Below are 16,707 nucleotides of genomic sequence, written 5' to 3' on the forward strand. Positions count from 1 at the left end.
GGCTGCCTTTGAGTTTTAGGAATGATCTTTTAATAAACATAATGGGCAGTTGACAGTTGTGTCTACCAGTAATTACCTTTTTCTGCCTCTGATATTGGTAGGAGCCAAATGCCGGGCTCTGGTTCAGTATATTATTAACAACAGTGCAATCTGTATGCTTTTTATAACAATGTTTATCTTTTGTAAAGACCCTTGTTGTTGTTATTATTTACATGCTTGACTATTTTGTGTGCTTCATTCATTTGTAGACTATGCACATGTGTCTACTGGCATATTAAATGAAATCTCAAGGATTAGCAAACACTGACTTTATCACCACTCCCTGTCCATCCAGGTGGGGGATAACCGCTGTCTCCTGCAGTCTCTGAAAGACTCTCCCTACTATTACAGTTTTCAAGACAAGGTCGGGTCAAAGGCTTGAATGTTTGAATACACTACTCAAATCTTTAAGAGCTTCATTCTAAGTTTGGGTGAAAGTAAATTTCCAGAGACTGTCTGTTTATTTAAGTACAATGTTTTAAATTCATATGTATCCAGGTCAGTCTGTGGGAGGTCCGGCTATCAGACTTAGATGAGTACTTGCTGAGTCTGAATGCTATCCAGAGACGTTGGGTTTATCTGGAGCCTATTTTTGGACGAGGGGCGTTACCCCGTGAGGAGGCCCGCTTCAAGCGGGTTGATGAAGACTTCAGGTACTTTTTGTGTGTGTGTGTCTTTATCATTATCTATGTGTCTAGTGGGCTTTTGTAAATTCTTGTTTTGCAAATTGGTTGTCAGCTTAAGTTCTGCAGGTTAAATATAAATCTGCTAAACTGAGAAAGAAAGAGAATTGCCTTTCTGTACCACATAAATCCCCAGTCTGAAATTGAGCATTGTCCATCAGATGTAAATATTCCCTCACCCTCAGATTTAAGCATAAAGTTGTGACTCTACATGATAGAGTCTTAGCCTAGCCTACACAGTAGTTTTTTTCTTGCTGTACAGCACATTACAGAAACCTGTATTATTGCAACAATAGAAAAAATACTGAAATTTTCTTTTTTTTTTTACTTCAACCAATATTACCTTGGCCACCTATATTTTGTGCTTCTCCAGCTCTATGTTTCAGGATTGTTGTAGCTGATATTAATTATAACACTTACACTGCGTGCCCTTTGCTGGAAGAACTGGACAAAAATATAAAGAAGTTTTATCATCAGAATGTGTTCAGTAACATCAGTAACAAAACACTTAAAATGTATCACAGGTCGATCATGTCAGACATTCAGAGGGACAACAGAGTTGTTTCCCTGAGCTCAAGGGCTGGCATCAGAAACTCCCTAGTCACCATACTGGATCAGCTGCAGCGCTGCCAAAAGTCACTCAATGAGTTCCTGGAGGTACGCATATGTATTTTTGTGTGCAAAAATCTATGCACAGACAATGACGATTAGTGGTATTACAACAACTTTTTTTTAACGTGATTGTGTGTGGTTATTGCAGGAGAAGCGTTCTGCCTTTCCACGGTTCTATTTCATAGGAGATGATGATCTATTAGAGATTCTCGGACAGGCAACCAACCCAATGGTCATCCAGTCACACCTCAAGAAACTCTTTGCAGGTCAGAAACCTATGTTTTTTTTTTTTTAATTCCGTTGTATTCTGTTTTGATTCGTCAGATCTATTCTGTTTTCTTCTCCTGTGTCCTGTCCCCCTTTCCTCTTTTACTTCTCTCGTAGTGCATTCTCTTGCACGGGGAAGGCTAATCTTCTTGTGTATGATTTGTGTAGGCATCCACAGTGTTGTGTTTGATGAGCAGTGCCAGAACATTGTCGCTATGTGTTCTTTGGAAGGAGAGACAGTGTCGCTCAGAAACCCTGTACACATCTCCAGTCTTGTTGAGGTAAATTTGTTGTGCAGCGTTTTGTGTTTAAGTATCTGTTCTAAGTTGAATGTGAGTTTGAAAGCTTTGCAATATTCATTTTTGCACAAATATACACTGCCTTTATTTGTACATCTCTTTGTGGCTGTTTTTCCTCCTGTCTAGTCATGGTTAAGTGAACTGTCAATGGAAATGAAGGAGACTCTGAAGCACCTGCTGTATGAATGTTTGTCAGCAGGGAGGAAAGGAGCGGTGGACCCCTCCCGCTACCCATCTCAGGTACATACATGCTTTTCATATAACATCTATGTATATAGAGATACACTATCTGTTCTTTCTCAACATTCCCAAAGGCTTTAGAGGTAGCTGAATGTTTCTCCAGCTTTAGAAACTGTGCTACTTCTACCTGTTCCAAACTGAGAGGGGTTTATACTGTAGTTTTTTTAATCAGTGTGATTAATTTAGTTTTAGTTTAGTCTTTTGACTAAAACACAATTTAGTTTTCGTCATATTTTAGTTATCTGAAATCTTTTAGTTTTAGTCGACTAAATATTGTAAGAGTTTTAGTCAGCTACATTTACGGTGGATAGACTAATTGACTAAGTGTTTCTCCAGAATTTCCAGTCATTGGAATTGATTTGAGTGTATAATACAGGCACTGAAGGGTGAATAAGGGAGGAATCAAGTTGTGATCTTTCTCTTTCTCTTTCCTCTGAGATCTCTCTCTCTCTTACACACGCACACACATTCATTCATCGTCTCATCAATACAGTTCAGAGGTGGTTTCCTTTAGCTTCTAATTCATTTCAAGTCTAGCGGAAATACAGTGGTTTATCTGATAAAATAACCTAAGCATGTGTGCTTACCTTTGCCTGTATTTCTGGATGAGCTGTTCAAGCTGATGGTGTTGATCCCCGCGATTTCTGGTCTGGTTCACAGACGGTCCTGAACATTGTCCTTGTTGTCATATGTGAAGTGTGACCAGATGTCAGTTCTTCCTATCCACCTTTTTCCGATTGTCAAAAACGTAGCCTGTTTTGCCGGTTTAGCTCTTCCGGTGGAATTTTATGTTTACGTTTCCATGGTTTCAGTAGCCGCGGTAAATGCATGGATTTTTTTTTTTTTTTTCCCCAATGAAAATCTGTAAAACGCATAGATCATCACACCAGCTTTTAACAGTGGATATCACACAAATTGACATCCATGTTAAAAGCCAGCGTTAATAGATCCATGCGTTTACCGCAACTATGACAACGACTGAAAACCATGGAAACGTAAACGTACAATTCCACTAAACCGGCAAAACCGGCTTCTGGGTTTGCCCATAGATGACGTTCGGAAACTTGTGGATACCCAGCACTGATATTTCTGTGTTGTTCATGACTCATGCTGTCACACTCGGACCAGGTGCACCGCAGGACGTCAGTGAGCGAGGGCAGATTTGTTTTGAAACTGTTCATGTGCCGTGGATGTGGCTCTGCTGCCAGGGAGATCAACCTGATTGGATCTCTTCTCCATTTGTCCCTCCTTAACATTTTCGTCTCGTTTTTATTAGTTGACTAAGTGTTAATTATATTTCGTCATCATCTTCGTCTTCATAGCTGACTTTTTATTTAGTTTGTTGACTAATATCTTTCATCATAGTCTTCATCAATGAAATTAACACTGTTCTTAATTATGATAAGTTGAGATCTAAAACCATATGAGAGTTCAATTCTTAGTCAGTGCAACCCTGGATGTCAAATTATACGATTTTCCTGTAAGAACATTTTAATTCCTCTGAAGTGTCTGTGCTTTCCAACTTTTGTTGTAGATTCTGTGCCTGGCCGAGCAAATCCAGTTTACTGAGGATGTGGAAAGAGCCCTCAAAGAGCAGAATCTGCAGCAGCTGGAGCTGGAGCTCAATGCCAAATTAGAACACTACACTACGGTTGACACAAGCTCTGACGATCATGCTAACACAGGTAGGTCTGAGAGTGTGTTTGTGTGTATGCACTCATGATTATTTGCACCACACTACAGTAAATGCATGATTTTGCAGCATCCTCTTATCCCCAAGCAGATTGCCTTTCTTATTATTTCTGATCCCATTCTTGACAACATTAACTTCTCTGCTGCAATCCTTATAAACAATTGCTACTTTTCACACTCCACTATCAGACTCCCTCTTGTGTTGTTAATTGCACTCTGATCTCAATCTTGGGTTGTTACTTAGGACTGAGAGATTAATACCAAATGACTGCTCTTGTGTGAATCTCTTGATAGTCAGTCAGGCACAAAAGCCTTCAGAGGGGCAGATGTAATATTTGGCAGGCTAATTTAATGACCCTGGGCCGGATATGTAAAGCATGACATGAGCTCTTTCACAGAACTTGGAATTTGTAAGAACGACTTCTGCATTTAAATCAAAGTTTTTCATTCATGCATTAGGTAAAAAGTTCCTCCATAGGCTTTGTACAAGCATCATTTTGGGCCATTGATGCAAAATTCAGTATTTCTGTTATGTGCATGCACACTTGTTTCACTTGCACAAAGTGTTACTGGGGGCAATCTTCATCTCCTTCATCTGTTACTTTAGCATGTCAGTCAGATTTGCAGAATGGAATACCAGATAATTCAGCACTGCATTGTGATAAAAGCTATTATAGTATATTTGTAGATTACATGGTTCATTTGTGACTGGCATGCACATTGGACACAGAATTCATTTCCGTGATAGCATCTCATCAAGTCACTGGCTCCCTTAAAACAACCAGGTAGGCTGAAGAGGCTGTAGAGGGGTAGTGCTGATTAAAGCAGCAAAAGTAATGGCAAGAAGGATAATCTAATTACCCACTCTACATAAATGGGCCATAAACCCAGGCAGGGAGTGGGAGCTATCTCCCATTTTGGCAGACAGATAAGACCGGATGGTGTACATTTGGCAAGGTATTTTGTATGCCTCTTGGGCAAGGCTGACATCAGTGATGCATCCCTACATACAAGGCACCCACAGCATCAACACTACCTAGCAGATGGCATTTGAACCCATAAAAATGTACAATATCATATCCTCGTAGATGCATGTAGAAATGCAATGCACAAAAATACCTATTGGATTTATAGAGTTATTACTGAAATTTGGCAGTGAAAGAAATTATGTTGATTATGTATGGACTGTTGCACTTATCATTTATATACTGTATATCTGTATGCATAAATATAGCCATTTAGTCGTGACCATGAAATGCCATTGGGAATTTATAAGTCAAACATTGAACCTTATGCATTATTCCTAATATACAGTATATCATTTTCTTTTTTTTCTTTTCAGTTGTTCGTTTTTATAGTTTATTGTGCTAAATAATTATGGATTTCACAATTACTCTGTTTTATAATTGCCTCAAGTGTTCTTTCCTGCATATTGTGCAGTCATAGACTGAGATTTGCTGATGATATTGATTTTCCAGGATATCAGTGTGGCTGTATTCAGGACTGACAAAGTTTCCCCTTTCTAAATTGTTGTTTGAAAATTTCACCTGAGATGCAGGGTTTGTTTACTCAGTGAGTGGTCCACATTCCACCGATCGATGGAATTTTGCATTTTTTACTTTGAACAGCTTTCTTTACCGATGACCTGCTGTTTTATGGTAACATAGACAACATTGTTATTCTGTCTACTTATAATGAAGGTCTACCATCTATTCATGGAAAAGCAGCTACTGTAAACGAGTGCCTGACATGGTTATCTGTCTAATTAATTATCTAATAACCTAGGGTTTACATCAAGCTAAAAGCTCTAAAAAAACAGTAATTGTTAACATAGATTTTAAAGCCAAGAGTAATAAGAATTTTACCTATTCAATTTTACTCACGTCATGAATTTGATGCAACTATAAAGACACTATGTATAATATGGTGATGCAATAGGGGGTTTACTGATGGATATTTATCTGTTTTGTTTTGTTTTTGGTTACAAATACCAAATGGGTTTAAGCTCTTTGAACACTATGTGAACAGTGTGACATACTCTTTTATGATCAAATTCGCAATGTGTGTAGTTTTACCAATTCAGCCAACCTGATATTCATGCATGTCTAACTATACAGAGTCCAGTGTCCTGCAGCTGAAGCTCAAGGCATTGATCCTGGATATCATCCACAACATCAGTGTGGTGAAGCAACTTAACCAGGCAGAAGTTACCAGTCTTGATGCCTGGGCCTGGAAAAAGCAGCTTCGTTTCTACATGGGACCAGACAAATGCTGCTTTATACAGATGGTTGATGCACAGTTCAACTATACTTATGAATACCAGGTGCGTGGTGGCATGGGGTTGCTGTATTTCCTCTTCTTTCTTGTAACTGACTAGATTTCCTCATACAAACACAACAACTCTGGGGCTACACCTACATTTTTTTGTCCCATAGAAGATAAAACTAGTAATCAAATCACTTTAATAAGTTACCAAATATAAATTGAAAATGCTTAACATGGAATATGTAAATGGTAAATATTTGTTAATTAAATATTACTCAATAATGGATCAAATATTTATTTGTAGTTTGACTTCTTGCCCTAGATGAGTCAACTACATTTATCAGTATGATATCAGATGTGCTAATGCATACACAAAGTACATGTATCAGACATCCACACATGTTTGTAAATGCTTTATCTAATCCCTAAACTCAAACGAAAGAGAAACTGGTTTACTTTTTAATTTTATACTGTACCTATGGGGGGCACTGTTAATGCAGCAATGAGGAGCAATAAATACTATACACCTTGCTGTCTCTCCCCTCTGCAACTGCTTTGAAAAACACATACTGGAGTCAGTCTCACTTATTTTCATTTTCTTTAGCCTATCCTTCATTTGTTTTTCCATTCCTCACTCTTATAATCCATCGTCTCTCTGTTTGTCTTTATCCTCTGCTGGCTCGTGTCCATCCACCCTACTCTCACTCCTTGTATCTTTACCTCTGTCTGGTCATCTCACTATGTTTCTGTCACATTCTTTCTCTTGTTATCACTCACTTTCTTCTTCGTCCCAGGGGAATGCAGCTAAGTTGGTGCACACTCCACTGACTGATAAGTGCTACCTGACTCTGACTCAGGCCATGAAGATGGGGCTTGGTGGAAACCCCTATGGACCTGCTGGCACAGGCAAAACCGAGTCAGTCAAAGCACTGGGGGGGCTGTTTGGTCGTCAAGTGCTGGTGTTCAACTGTGATGAGGTATAAAAATGCTCTTGGAGAGTATGTGAAGGGATTTACATGAGTAATTTAGCAGTAATTTAAGATAACCTAGCAAAAACCTTTTATTACTGGTCATTATCTTAGAAGCAAAATGAATATTCAGATCCAGACACATACACAATAAACATATCCATGGTACATGTATATAGAAGTAGATGCACAATGACCTCCTGATTTCTAATTATACAACATGTGAGTACACACACCACAGAACATACGTACACTCGTACGTACACAAGGCTTTTGATTGAGGAGAACCGTCAGTGAGAAAACGTATGATCTTTTTATCTGCTTTTCGTCTGTCTGTCTTTCAGGGTATCGATGTGAAGTCAATGGGACGAATCTTTGTGGGCTTGGTGAAGTGTGGAGCATGGGGCTGCTTTGATGAGTTTAACCGTTTGGAGGAAGCAGTGTTATCTGCAGTTTCCATGCAGATTCAGGCCATCCAAGACTCTCTCAAACACCACAAGAACACATGTGAACTGCTGGGCAAGGAGGTCAGAAAATACAAATAGATGCAGATTAACACATCTGCGTGGAAAATATACTGATTTCAAAAACCAGCTATTCAATGTTTCTGCACTTCTTTAATTATGATATGTGTTCATATGAACATACTTGAATGCACTGTTCAGGTTTCTTCCTTCAACCAACAGTCCTTAACTTTTTGTGAAATCAGTTTGTAAATAAGTCAGTCATTTGTTCATCAATTAAGTTATTAATAAACCATCAATCAATGGAACTATATTAATTCTAGCACAAAACATATTTTATCAATGAAAATAGTTAAACTTTTCTGTCATCTCATCCATCTACTCCAGGTGGAATTGGACCCAAACTCTGGAGTGTTCATCACACTGAACCCAGCAGGAAAAGGCTACGGTGGCCGACAGAAACTTCCAGACAACCTGAAGCAGCTGTTCAGGCCTGTGGCCATGAGCAGACCAGACAATGAGCTCATAGCTGAAGTCATCCTCTACTCTGAAGGCTTCAAAAACGGAGAAGTCCTTGGACGCAAATTAGTTGCAATTTTCAACTTGGCGAGGTAGATATTGTAGGGTTATGTCTTTTTAGTGGTTAATATTATGGGTCATGTGGAAGGGAGGAGGATTTGAAAGTTTTATGACACTTAATATTTCAAACTGGTTTTTATAGAGTTTATTAGAAATGATCTAAACTGCCACTACTATCTATTGCAGCTTATTGATTTTGCGGATAATACCTTACAGCAATATAGTTTATTGAGGGGGGTGAATATGTACGTATGAAAATGTGGCTTTATTTGTCTATGCAGAGAGCTGTTGACGCCACAGCAGCACTATGACTGGGGTTTGCGTGCTCTGAAGACAGTGCTGAAGGCGTGTGGAAGTCTCCTACAACAGCAGAGGATGAGTCTTGACAAGGACAAGAGTAAGACCCCCTCTGGCTTTTTTACATTTTTTTTATTTTATAAGGTACATTATTTCTGTGAGGCACCTTTACTTTTCCAATAGAGGAGCGTGACAGGAAAGTTAGGAGAAAGGGGTGCGTCTTTGTCCACGACTTCAAGTTGCATTTATAGTCACTAAGGGTGTGCATCTCTCCAATACAATTAGAGAGAGACAAAGTAGAGAGAATATCTCCATAGTCATTGTTATTGGACATTAATGAAAGATTACATATTTTGCAGTGCTACTTAAGACACATTATGTCAAGAGTCTTTACAGTACTGTAAGTGCCAGTATTGACAGGTGATAATCACAAGCTACTAAAAATTACATTTTCAGTTTGATATATAATCACTACTCAATACATGATTATTCATGCTTCATAAGTGGAAGTAATTGTAAGACAGTACAAGTCCATCAAGTAGAACAAATAAATACAAATACCCAGGGGGCAAAGCAAAAAAACGGACACGGAGCGTTGTAAAAGCTTTGACACCAGAAATGATATCTAGGAACTTCAAGGATTAAAACCTGGGTGGACAAAAGGACTAAATGGGCATTTTACATGCCACAATGCTTCAAATCAAAAAATCACTCAGACAACCCGAGACAGTTTCACAGCAAAACAGCTTCTTGTGCCATAATTAATGGAAGTCCAGATGTTAACCCATCAGTGACTACCACATAATTAATTTATGCTGATTAAGAGCTGGTTGCAGGACATGAACCACTGAATCAGTTACATTGAATGTGTTCCAAAACACATCCACAAGGCTCAGTGATACTAAAGTAAGTATTTTTAGTCGATGATTTCAGCATTAGCCACCTGGTGAGATAAACAAATCTTAAAACATTCTGCTCAGTGGTTCAGAAACCACGTTATTTAATCGATTATAGCAATAAAGTCATTTGATTATTGTATACTAGTTTCTTCTGGCTAATAAACTTTAACATTTCCATTATTTAACAGTCAGACTGACCGTAGTATAGTTATACAGCTTACAATGTCCATGTACTGTAGTGCATAATAGCTCAAGTAAAAAGTTGCAATTGTTCTATTTCATTTTTTTCCACATAAAGTTAATAATTTGCTCCGTGTCATTTGGTTGAAGTGTCTCTAAGATGTGTTCCCTGTGAAGTGCTTAAACTGCTGCACTGACAGTAAGCTTTTGACCTGAAAGATAGTAGGTTGTAGGGCTGATGAAAGAGATTAGAGGATAAGGTGATAGCGAAAATGCATCTGGTTTGGAGATGTTTATCGTGTACCCAGCAGGGTCACACTGCAAAATGTTGTGTTTATCTGTGTCTCCATATGTGGCTATCTCTTAAATGCAGTTTGATGAACACTTTTCATGAGTGTACTTGAACATCAAAAGACTCCATTGACCAGCACTTTCTCTAAACACCTGCTGTTGTCCTCGCCCTCTAAATCCTCTAATACAGACACATCAATTGACATTTAGCCCAAATGCTCCCCTTTAAAACTTCCCTTGCGCTTTTCACTTGTCTGTACTTTCGTCCTTCTCCATTCTCTCGTTCCAAAACACTTTGCTAGAGTTCTGTTGTTTACCTCTTTCCCCACCTCCTCCCCTCTCCTTCTGACCTCTTATTAGCTCTCTCTCTGATACCTGGCTGTCGATGCCGCTCTCGTCCTACTCGTTCTCACTCACTGCCCTCTGTTTCTCACCCCCATCTTCCCTTCATGTCTCTGCTTTTCAATACTTTCCCCTTTATCCCTGTTTTCATTTTCCTCTGCCTCTTTTTGAACCCATCCCTCTCTCTCTTACAAAATCCTTCTGTTCCACCACCCACCCTTTATCTGTCCAGCACGCACACACAGAGCTACACAAACCACATGCACCTCCTGTCCATCAATGAGTCCCAAAGGTTTTCTTGTGTTTGTCTCTCTGTGTAGTCTGGCCAAGTGTTCCTTTCTGCTGAGAGAAAAAAAAACCCCACCACATTTATGTCTGCAGGGAAGGCCAACATCTTTGGAAAAGAGAACAAAAGTATTGATGAACTCTTAAATCATGATAGACTTTGGTAATTAGCACTTTTATAACAGGGCAAGGCAACTGGACAAGTTCACTTTCACAACCTTTTTTTCAGCTGCCAAAGACAATTTTATATTAAATCAATATCTTTCATCTACATTCAGTTCAGGAGAGCAGTTTGGTGGTGCAGGCTTTGAGACTGAACACGATGTCCAAGCTGACGTTTGCCGATAGCTCCCGGTTTGATGCTCTTGTCAAAGATGTCTTCTCTGGAATCAGTTTCACTGATGTGGAGGACCAAATACTAACGCACGCGCTAGAACAAGTCTACAAGGAGGCACGACTTGAGACTATACCCAGCCAGGTGTGTGCATTCAGACATTTATTTACTAGCTCAAAATACATGTAACTGCCATGGTACATGATGTGAATGGTATTCAGACAGACAGTGATTGAGATAAGTCAATAAAAACAAAAATGTTTTAGAATGATAGTGGTTACACTATAAAATCAAACATTCATTGCAGGTTGTTGTTTTTTTTTCATCCCAATGTAGCTAAAGAAAGCATTGGAGTTGAATGAACAGCTGAGACAGCGCATGGGTGTGGTCATTGTAGGGCCAAGTGGAGCAGGAAAGTCTACACTCTGGAGGATGCTCAGGGCTGCTCTCAGCAAGACAGGCAAAGTGGTGAGTATAAGAGACAAACAACCTCCATGGATTTTCTCTCGTCCATTCAGATTGTACAACTACAAACATTCCATTTCTGTATCATTTAGACATTAAGGAGCATGAAAAGCAATAATGCTAATCTTGTATTTCTGTAGGTGAAGCAATACACAATGAATCCCAAGGCCATGCCCAGACAGCAGCTGCTTGGACATATAGACATGGACACCAGAGAATGGGCTGATGGCGTCCTCACACACAGTGCCAGGAATGTGGTCAGAGAACCACAGGGTAAGAAGGAGAAAACAATCAAACAGGTGCAACTAGGTCATAACGATTCCTCTCTCCCGGCCAGACATCTGACTTAAGATTTGGACCTTTGTTGGCTTCATTAAGCGGAGAGGTTCCGACACTGCACACAGTACACTTGACAATACTCTGCGTTATAGTGTACTGTGTGTATCTACAGCATTTATATATGTATTTGTTTTTCAGAGGTGAGCTCTTGGATCGTCTGTGACGGTGATATTGACCCCGAGTGGGTCGAGAGTCTGAACTCTGTGCTTGATGATAATCGTCTGTTAACCATGCCAAGTGGAGAACGCATCCAGTTTGGACCCAATGTAAACTTCTTGTTTGAGACTCACGACCTCAGCTGCGCCTCGCCAGCTACCATCTCTCGCATGGGCATGATCTTTCTCAGGTCAGTCAATCTATGAAAATTAGGTTTATATTGTATGTTTGTAATAAACTCAATCCTTCTTAAATAGCTTGTTCCACTGACTTTACACTTAACTTACTTTTTCAACTTATCATTTAGTGATGAAGACATTGACGTGGCTGCCTTGGTAAAGTCATGGTTGAGAAGTCAGCCAGAAGAGTACCACAGCAACCTGGAGAACTGGCTAGGAGACTATTTCCAGCGAGCCCTGGACTGGGTCCTCAAACAGGTTAACTTTGCTCTATTCTACTTATATGCATGTTTGATTGTGCTTAATTTGAAACACACCATGAACTGAAGGTGTGGATGCCGATATACAATGTGTCAACAACACACATGGTCACATTGGTGACTAAAATAAATGACCTCCATGTGCACTGGTCAGTGTTCATTTCAAATCTAAAAATCACTTTTGACCAGGTTCGGTGGATAGAACCAGTTTTTACCCCATTTGTTCCAAAATCATTGTGTATTTTATTTCAAAGTTGTATAACCCACTCTTTTTCTTTTCTTTTCAACAGAATGACTTTGTGGTGGAGACCAGTCTGGTGGGGACAGTGTTCAATGGCCTGTCACACCTCAGTGCTGTGGCAGAGAGAGGGCAGTTTATTGTTGGCCTTCTTAGAGGTTTGGGAGGAAACCTCAGTTTCAAAACACGACAGGAGTTTGCCAAAGAGGTAAGGACCCAGTATTTTTTTTATTTATTTTGTTTTGCTTGGGTAAAAGGTGACAGTTACTGTTTAATTTTTGGGTTTACATTTTAATCAGGTCTCAATCCTAAAGACTTGTTTCCTTTATGATTTCCTGTTCACTAGTACAGAAGTATCGTTAAATGCTAATGCAGGATATGCTGGTGGGGAACATCTGTCATGTCACTATTCATAATGGTACCACTCCTGGTCCTGATATATGCTCTTATTTTTTTTTCTACATCTGCAGTTGCTGAGCTGGGCCAGGGAAAACCCACCAGATGCCAAAAAGCCACTAGATACTTACTATGACTCTGACAGTGGCCATCTAGCAGCGTATATATTCCAGCGTCCCGAGGGTCTCACACTGGAACAGCTCTCTCATACCCACACGCTACCTGTTATAGAGACTCCAGACATGCAGAGAGGTCTGCAGTCTTTCTCCCCATGGCTCACTGCTCAGCACAGGCAACCTTTCATGGTGGTCGGGCCAGAGGGCTGTGGAAAGGGGTAAATATACATATGCAAAAATAAAAGCACACACAGGGCTGAAATTTTTGCATAATTACAAACATAGGAACCGTATACACACACTTGCTTAATATAGGGACATGCTGTATTTTGTATAGACACATCATTGTATATAACAAAAGCAAAGCAACAATGTACATGAAAACATAAACACTTAAGGAAAAAAGAAATTAACTTGACACTGGCAGAATGGTTAAATTATAATTATAATCCTGACAAACAAAAAAGCAGTAGCATAGTCTTCAAAAAAGTGCTTCTTGTTTTTTTCTGCCATTACTGAACTAATTTATATTCACTCCTGTAGCAGGATTACTGTCATGGTTTCATATTGCTTTGCAATGACAGTCTATATAAAGAGTAGTCAGCACTCTCCCAGGCAAACCATGTTAGTATTGTAAAAAAGGGTTTGTGAAGTTTTTGTGGGAGTGTGTGCATTATGGATTGTGAGGCAAAGGCAGAGGCACTGAGATGTGGAGGCTAAAAAGAACACGCACACAATCAACACTGCATCAAAGCTTCTTTTATTCAAGACTTGACCTTTCATGTAAAGGCACTAACAACTCAGAATAAGGATCAAATCTGTGTGTGCGTGTTGTATGTGCTTTGGCTTTTTTATGAGAGCACACAGACTTGATGCCTTAAAAGTAATTGCTTCTCTCCCCAGAGGTTTGAAGAACAAGGGTCACTCAGTTTGCCTTTTACACTCCAGTTGAGTCTCTCTCATTCATTCCTTTTCTCATCCCCTTGTCTTGCCTGACTTCGTCCGAAAGGTCACTGGGTTTGTCAGTTTAGTCCTCTCATAAATCCAATTATTTTGCACACACATACTCCTAAATGCAGATATAATATATGTAGACATAAATAGTATGTACATGAAGTAAAAACATAAGACACATAAAAAAACCTTTGCAAATACTGACATACATCAAGTCCATACAAATATGTTTATATATGTATGCTCATAGACATACCAGTATGTTACTTAAATATACTGCATGTACATCCTAAAACCTGTCAATGTGCTGATATTAAATCAGTAAATTGCAAATGTCGGAGACCACTCTCCTAGAATGATTTGATAGAAATGTTTTAAATGAATTAGAAAAACGTATTGAAGGAAACCAAAGATTTGCTGTGGGAAGAGTTCAGGCTAATTTCTAGTTCATAACAACCCCTGTGCCCCCTACACTGCACGACTACTGGGGGTGCGGTGTATTAGCATAACAAGAGCAGCAAAACACTACACCTCCAGGGAGGTCATTAACTGTACGACTCACTTCACTCATGGTGTAACATGTTTTTCCCCAAAAGGGACTGTAAGCTACCAGAGACGTTGAGTTATTGTCAATAACTCTTGTCGCCACATGCGGATAACTTTTAGAACACAATGTACTTTATGGATATTTTTTCTGTGTATGTTGTTATATGTAAATTGACTACATACTATTAACATATTACAACACTTTATACCATGTGAAAATTAATCATGTAGCTATTTTTAGTATATGCACACATACAAGAAATGGTTTCGTCTTTGTGGTGAATGTATATCACATGGATGTGATAATATTTCCCCAAATGGCATGGTAGCTTTCTCTCTCCATTTTGTGCCCCCATAAATTGCCTCATTTTGCCGTGGGGTTTGTTCTGACAAACAATACTCTCTAGTTCCCAACAGCCCTTCTCGTTAGATACAACACTCAGACACAACAGCAGAATTCCTTTATTGCTGTGACAAGCTAAACATACACAAAACTGAAGTTGAAGCATTTAGACATCTAGTTTTAGGTTTAACACACTGTGAGATCTATCAACGCCTAAGTGTATAAGTGAATGTGTGTTTCATGACGTTTTGTTTTCTGTTTAGCATGCTCCTGCGCTATGCCTTCTCTTGTCTGCGCTCCACTCAAGTCGCTGTGGTTCACTGCAGCGCACAGACCTCATCTCGCCACGTGCTACAGAAGCTCAGTCAGACCTGCCTGATGCTCAGCTCAAACACTGGAAGAGTGTTCAGACCCAAAGACTGTGAGAATCTGGTCCTTTACCTGAAAGACATCAACCTACCCAAACCAGACAAATGGGGGACCAGCAACCTCATTGCTTTCTTGCAACAGGTAGATCTGATACACTGACAAAAACATAGGCAAGCAAATAAGTAATGCAAGAATGGATAATGTGGGTGCTGAAATGTAAATTTAGCTTACTTCATTACTCACTTTTTAAACCCCTACTTGAAAAGTCTGAAATGTTATTGATGTAATGTACAATCACATACTTCTCCTCATTTGTCTCCTCCAGGTGTTAACCTATAAGGGATTCTACGATGAAAATCTGGAGTGGGTGAGTCTTGAGAGCATTCAGGTGGTGGCCTCAATGTCAACAGGGGGTGCTGTCGGGAGCCATTCACTCACATCTCGCTTCTCCTCAATAGTACGCATCTGCACCATAGAGTAAGTATGATACAAATGCTGCAAATTGAATGCATTTTTTCTTTATTTTATAGCCATAATTCAATTCTCTTTTGCATCTTTACCCTGAATCTCTAATTGTGCCGCCCAGTCTGTGATACTGTTCATGTTTTGCCACCACGTCTCAGTTTCTCTGCCTCTTTGCATTTAGTTATCCAGACAGGGAGCAGCTGCAGACTATCTACTCAGCATACCTGCAGCCAGTTCTCCAACATAGCTTGGGCAGTCAGGCAGCCTGGGCCAGCACAGGAAAAACACACCAGCTGGCTGGGTCTCTTGTGCAGCTCTATGAACAGGTATTGAATAGCATGCTCATTGGTATTCTATATTTGTAGTAACATATTGCCTGAGAGATTAAAAGCATAACTGAGTCACTGAAGACTTAATATATGATCAGGAAGAAAGCGTAACACCAATTTCCACAAAAATACCATTGCCCTTGTATGCTTCAAAAACAACCCCTTTGAATTTTTGGATTTGGTTGAGTGCTCTGCAGTGTTTTGAAAAACACATCAGCTTTTTAAATGACTGAGATATTTTTTTTTGCTATTTTGCCTAGATAATGTGAATATTGAAAAAAACATTTGTACATTTACAGTTGACAGAAATCAAATGCATTAGCATATCTGCCTCTTTTATTCACCGTCATGGACTTTTTGCTAGCATCTTACTGTTAATTAATGTCACAAATGTTGAATAATTAATCGTGTGACATTTTCAAGTGCTAATTGGATACATTAGTGTCTCATGGATCTTTTGCCACCAAAGATGTTGTATAAAAGGTTGGGTGGCAGGGTAAAAATCCTGGTGTTGTTGGTAAATTGGAGCATCACTGAGTTACAAATTCATCCATGTGTGATATATTTTGAAGAACTACAATGAAGTTCCGCAAGTGTTTGTTTCATACTGTGTAGGATGTACACGCACAGACTGTGAATCAGTTAATAAATCCTATATTGCAGTTTCCAAATTGCAGCTGTGGACGACGCACAAGATTCAGTAGGGCTGCCCCCGACCAAAGATTTTGTTGGTCGACCAGTAGTCGTCACTTATGGCGATTAGTCGACTAATCGACCCCCCACCTTGAGGGAAAAAAAAAATAATAATAATTTTTT

At 39.4% G+C, this 16,707-nt stretch overlaps 1 protein-coding gene across 4 annotated transcripts in view; it reads left to right on the forward strand.

Annotated features, from left to right (window-relative positions):
* The window catches only part of dync2h1 (dynein cytoplasmic 2 heavy chain 1), a 126,306-nt gene that overhangs the window by 19,049 nt on the left and 90,550 nt on the right, over window positions 1–16,707 (forward strand). For all 4 annotated transcript variants that reach the window (XM_085795492.1, XM_085795491.1, XM_085795494.1 and 1 more), the window contains exons 29-50: window positions 335–403; window positions 538–692; window positions 1,247–1,379; window positions 1,483–1,600; window positions 1,770–1,882; window positions 2,027–2,140; window positions 3,675–3,825; window positions 5,950–6,155; window positions 6,892–7,074; window positions 7,410–7,592; window positions 7,917–8,140; window positions 8,390–8,505; window positions 10,681–10,880; window positions 11,073–11,204; window positions 11,342–11,474; window positions 11,679–11,886; window positions 12,004–12,133; window positions 12,426–12,581; window positions 12,844–13,103; window positions 14,992–15,238; window positions 15,423–15,574; window positions 15,744–15,888. In XM_085795492.1, coding sequence (XP_085651618.1) covers window positions 335–403; window positions 538–692; window positions 1,247–1,379; window positions 1,483–1,600; window positions 1,770–1,882; window positions 2,027–2,140; window positions 3,675–3,825; window positions 5,950–6,155; window positions 6,892–7,074; window positions 7,410–7,592; window positions 7,917–8,140; window positions 8,390–8,505; window positions 10,681–10,880; window positions 11,073–11,204; window positions 11,342–11,474; window positions 11,679–11,886; window positions 12,004–12,133; window positions 12,426–12,581; window positions 12,844–13,103; window positions 14,992–15,238; window positions 15,423–15,574; window positions 15,744–15,888 — 3,528 coding nt within the window. The remainder of the gene's footprint in view (window positions 1–334; window positions 404–537; window positions 693–1,246; window positions 1,380–1,482; window positions 1,601–1,769; window positions 1,883–2,026; window positions 2,141–3,674; window positions 3,826–5,949; window positions 6,156–6,891; window positions 7,075–7,409; window positions 7,593–7,916; window positions 8,141–8,389; window positions 8,506–10,680; window positions 10,881–11,072; window positions 11,205–11,341; window positions 11,475–11,678; window positions 11,887–12,003; window positions 12,134–12,425; window positions 12,582–12,843; window positions 13,104–14,991; window positions 15,239–15,422; window positions 15,575–15,743; window positions 15,889–16,707) is intronic.

The sequence above is a fragment of the Trachurus japonicus genome, chromosome 13 (genome assembly GCF_045865225.1).
Source record: "Trachurus japonicus isolate A0001 chromosome 13, Traja_1.0".
Taxonomy (NCBI): Eukaryota; Metazoa; Chordata; class Actinopteri; order Carangiformes; family Carangidae; genus Trachurus; species Trachurus japonicus.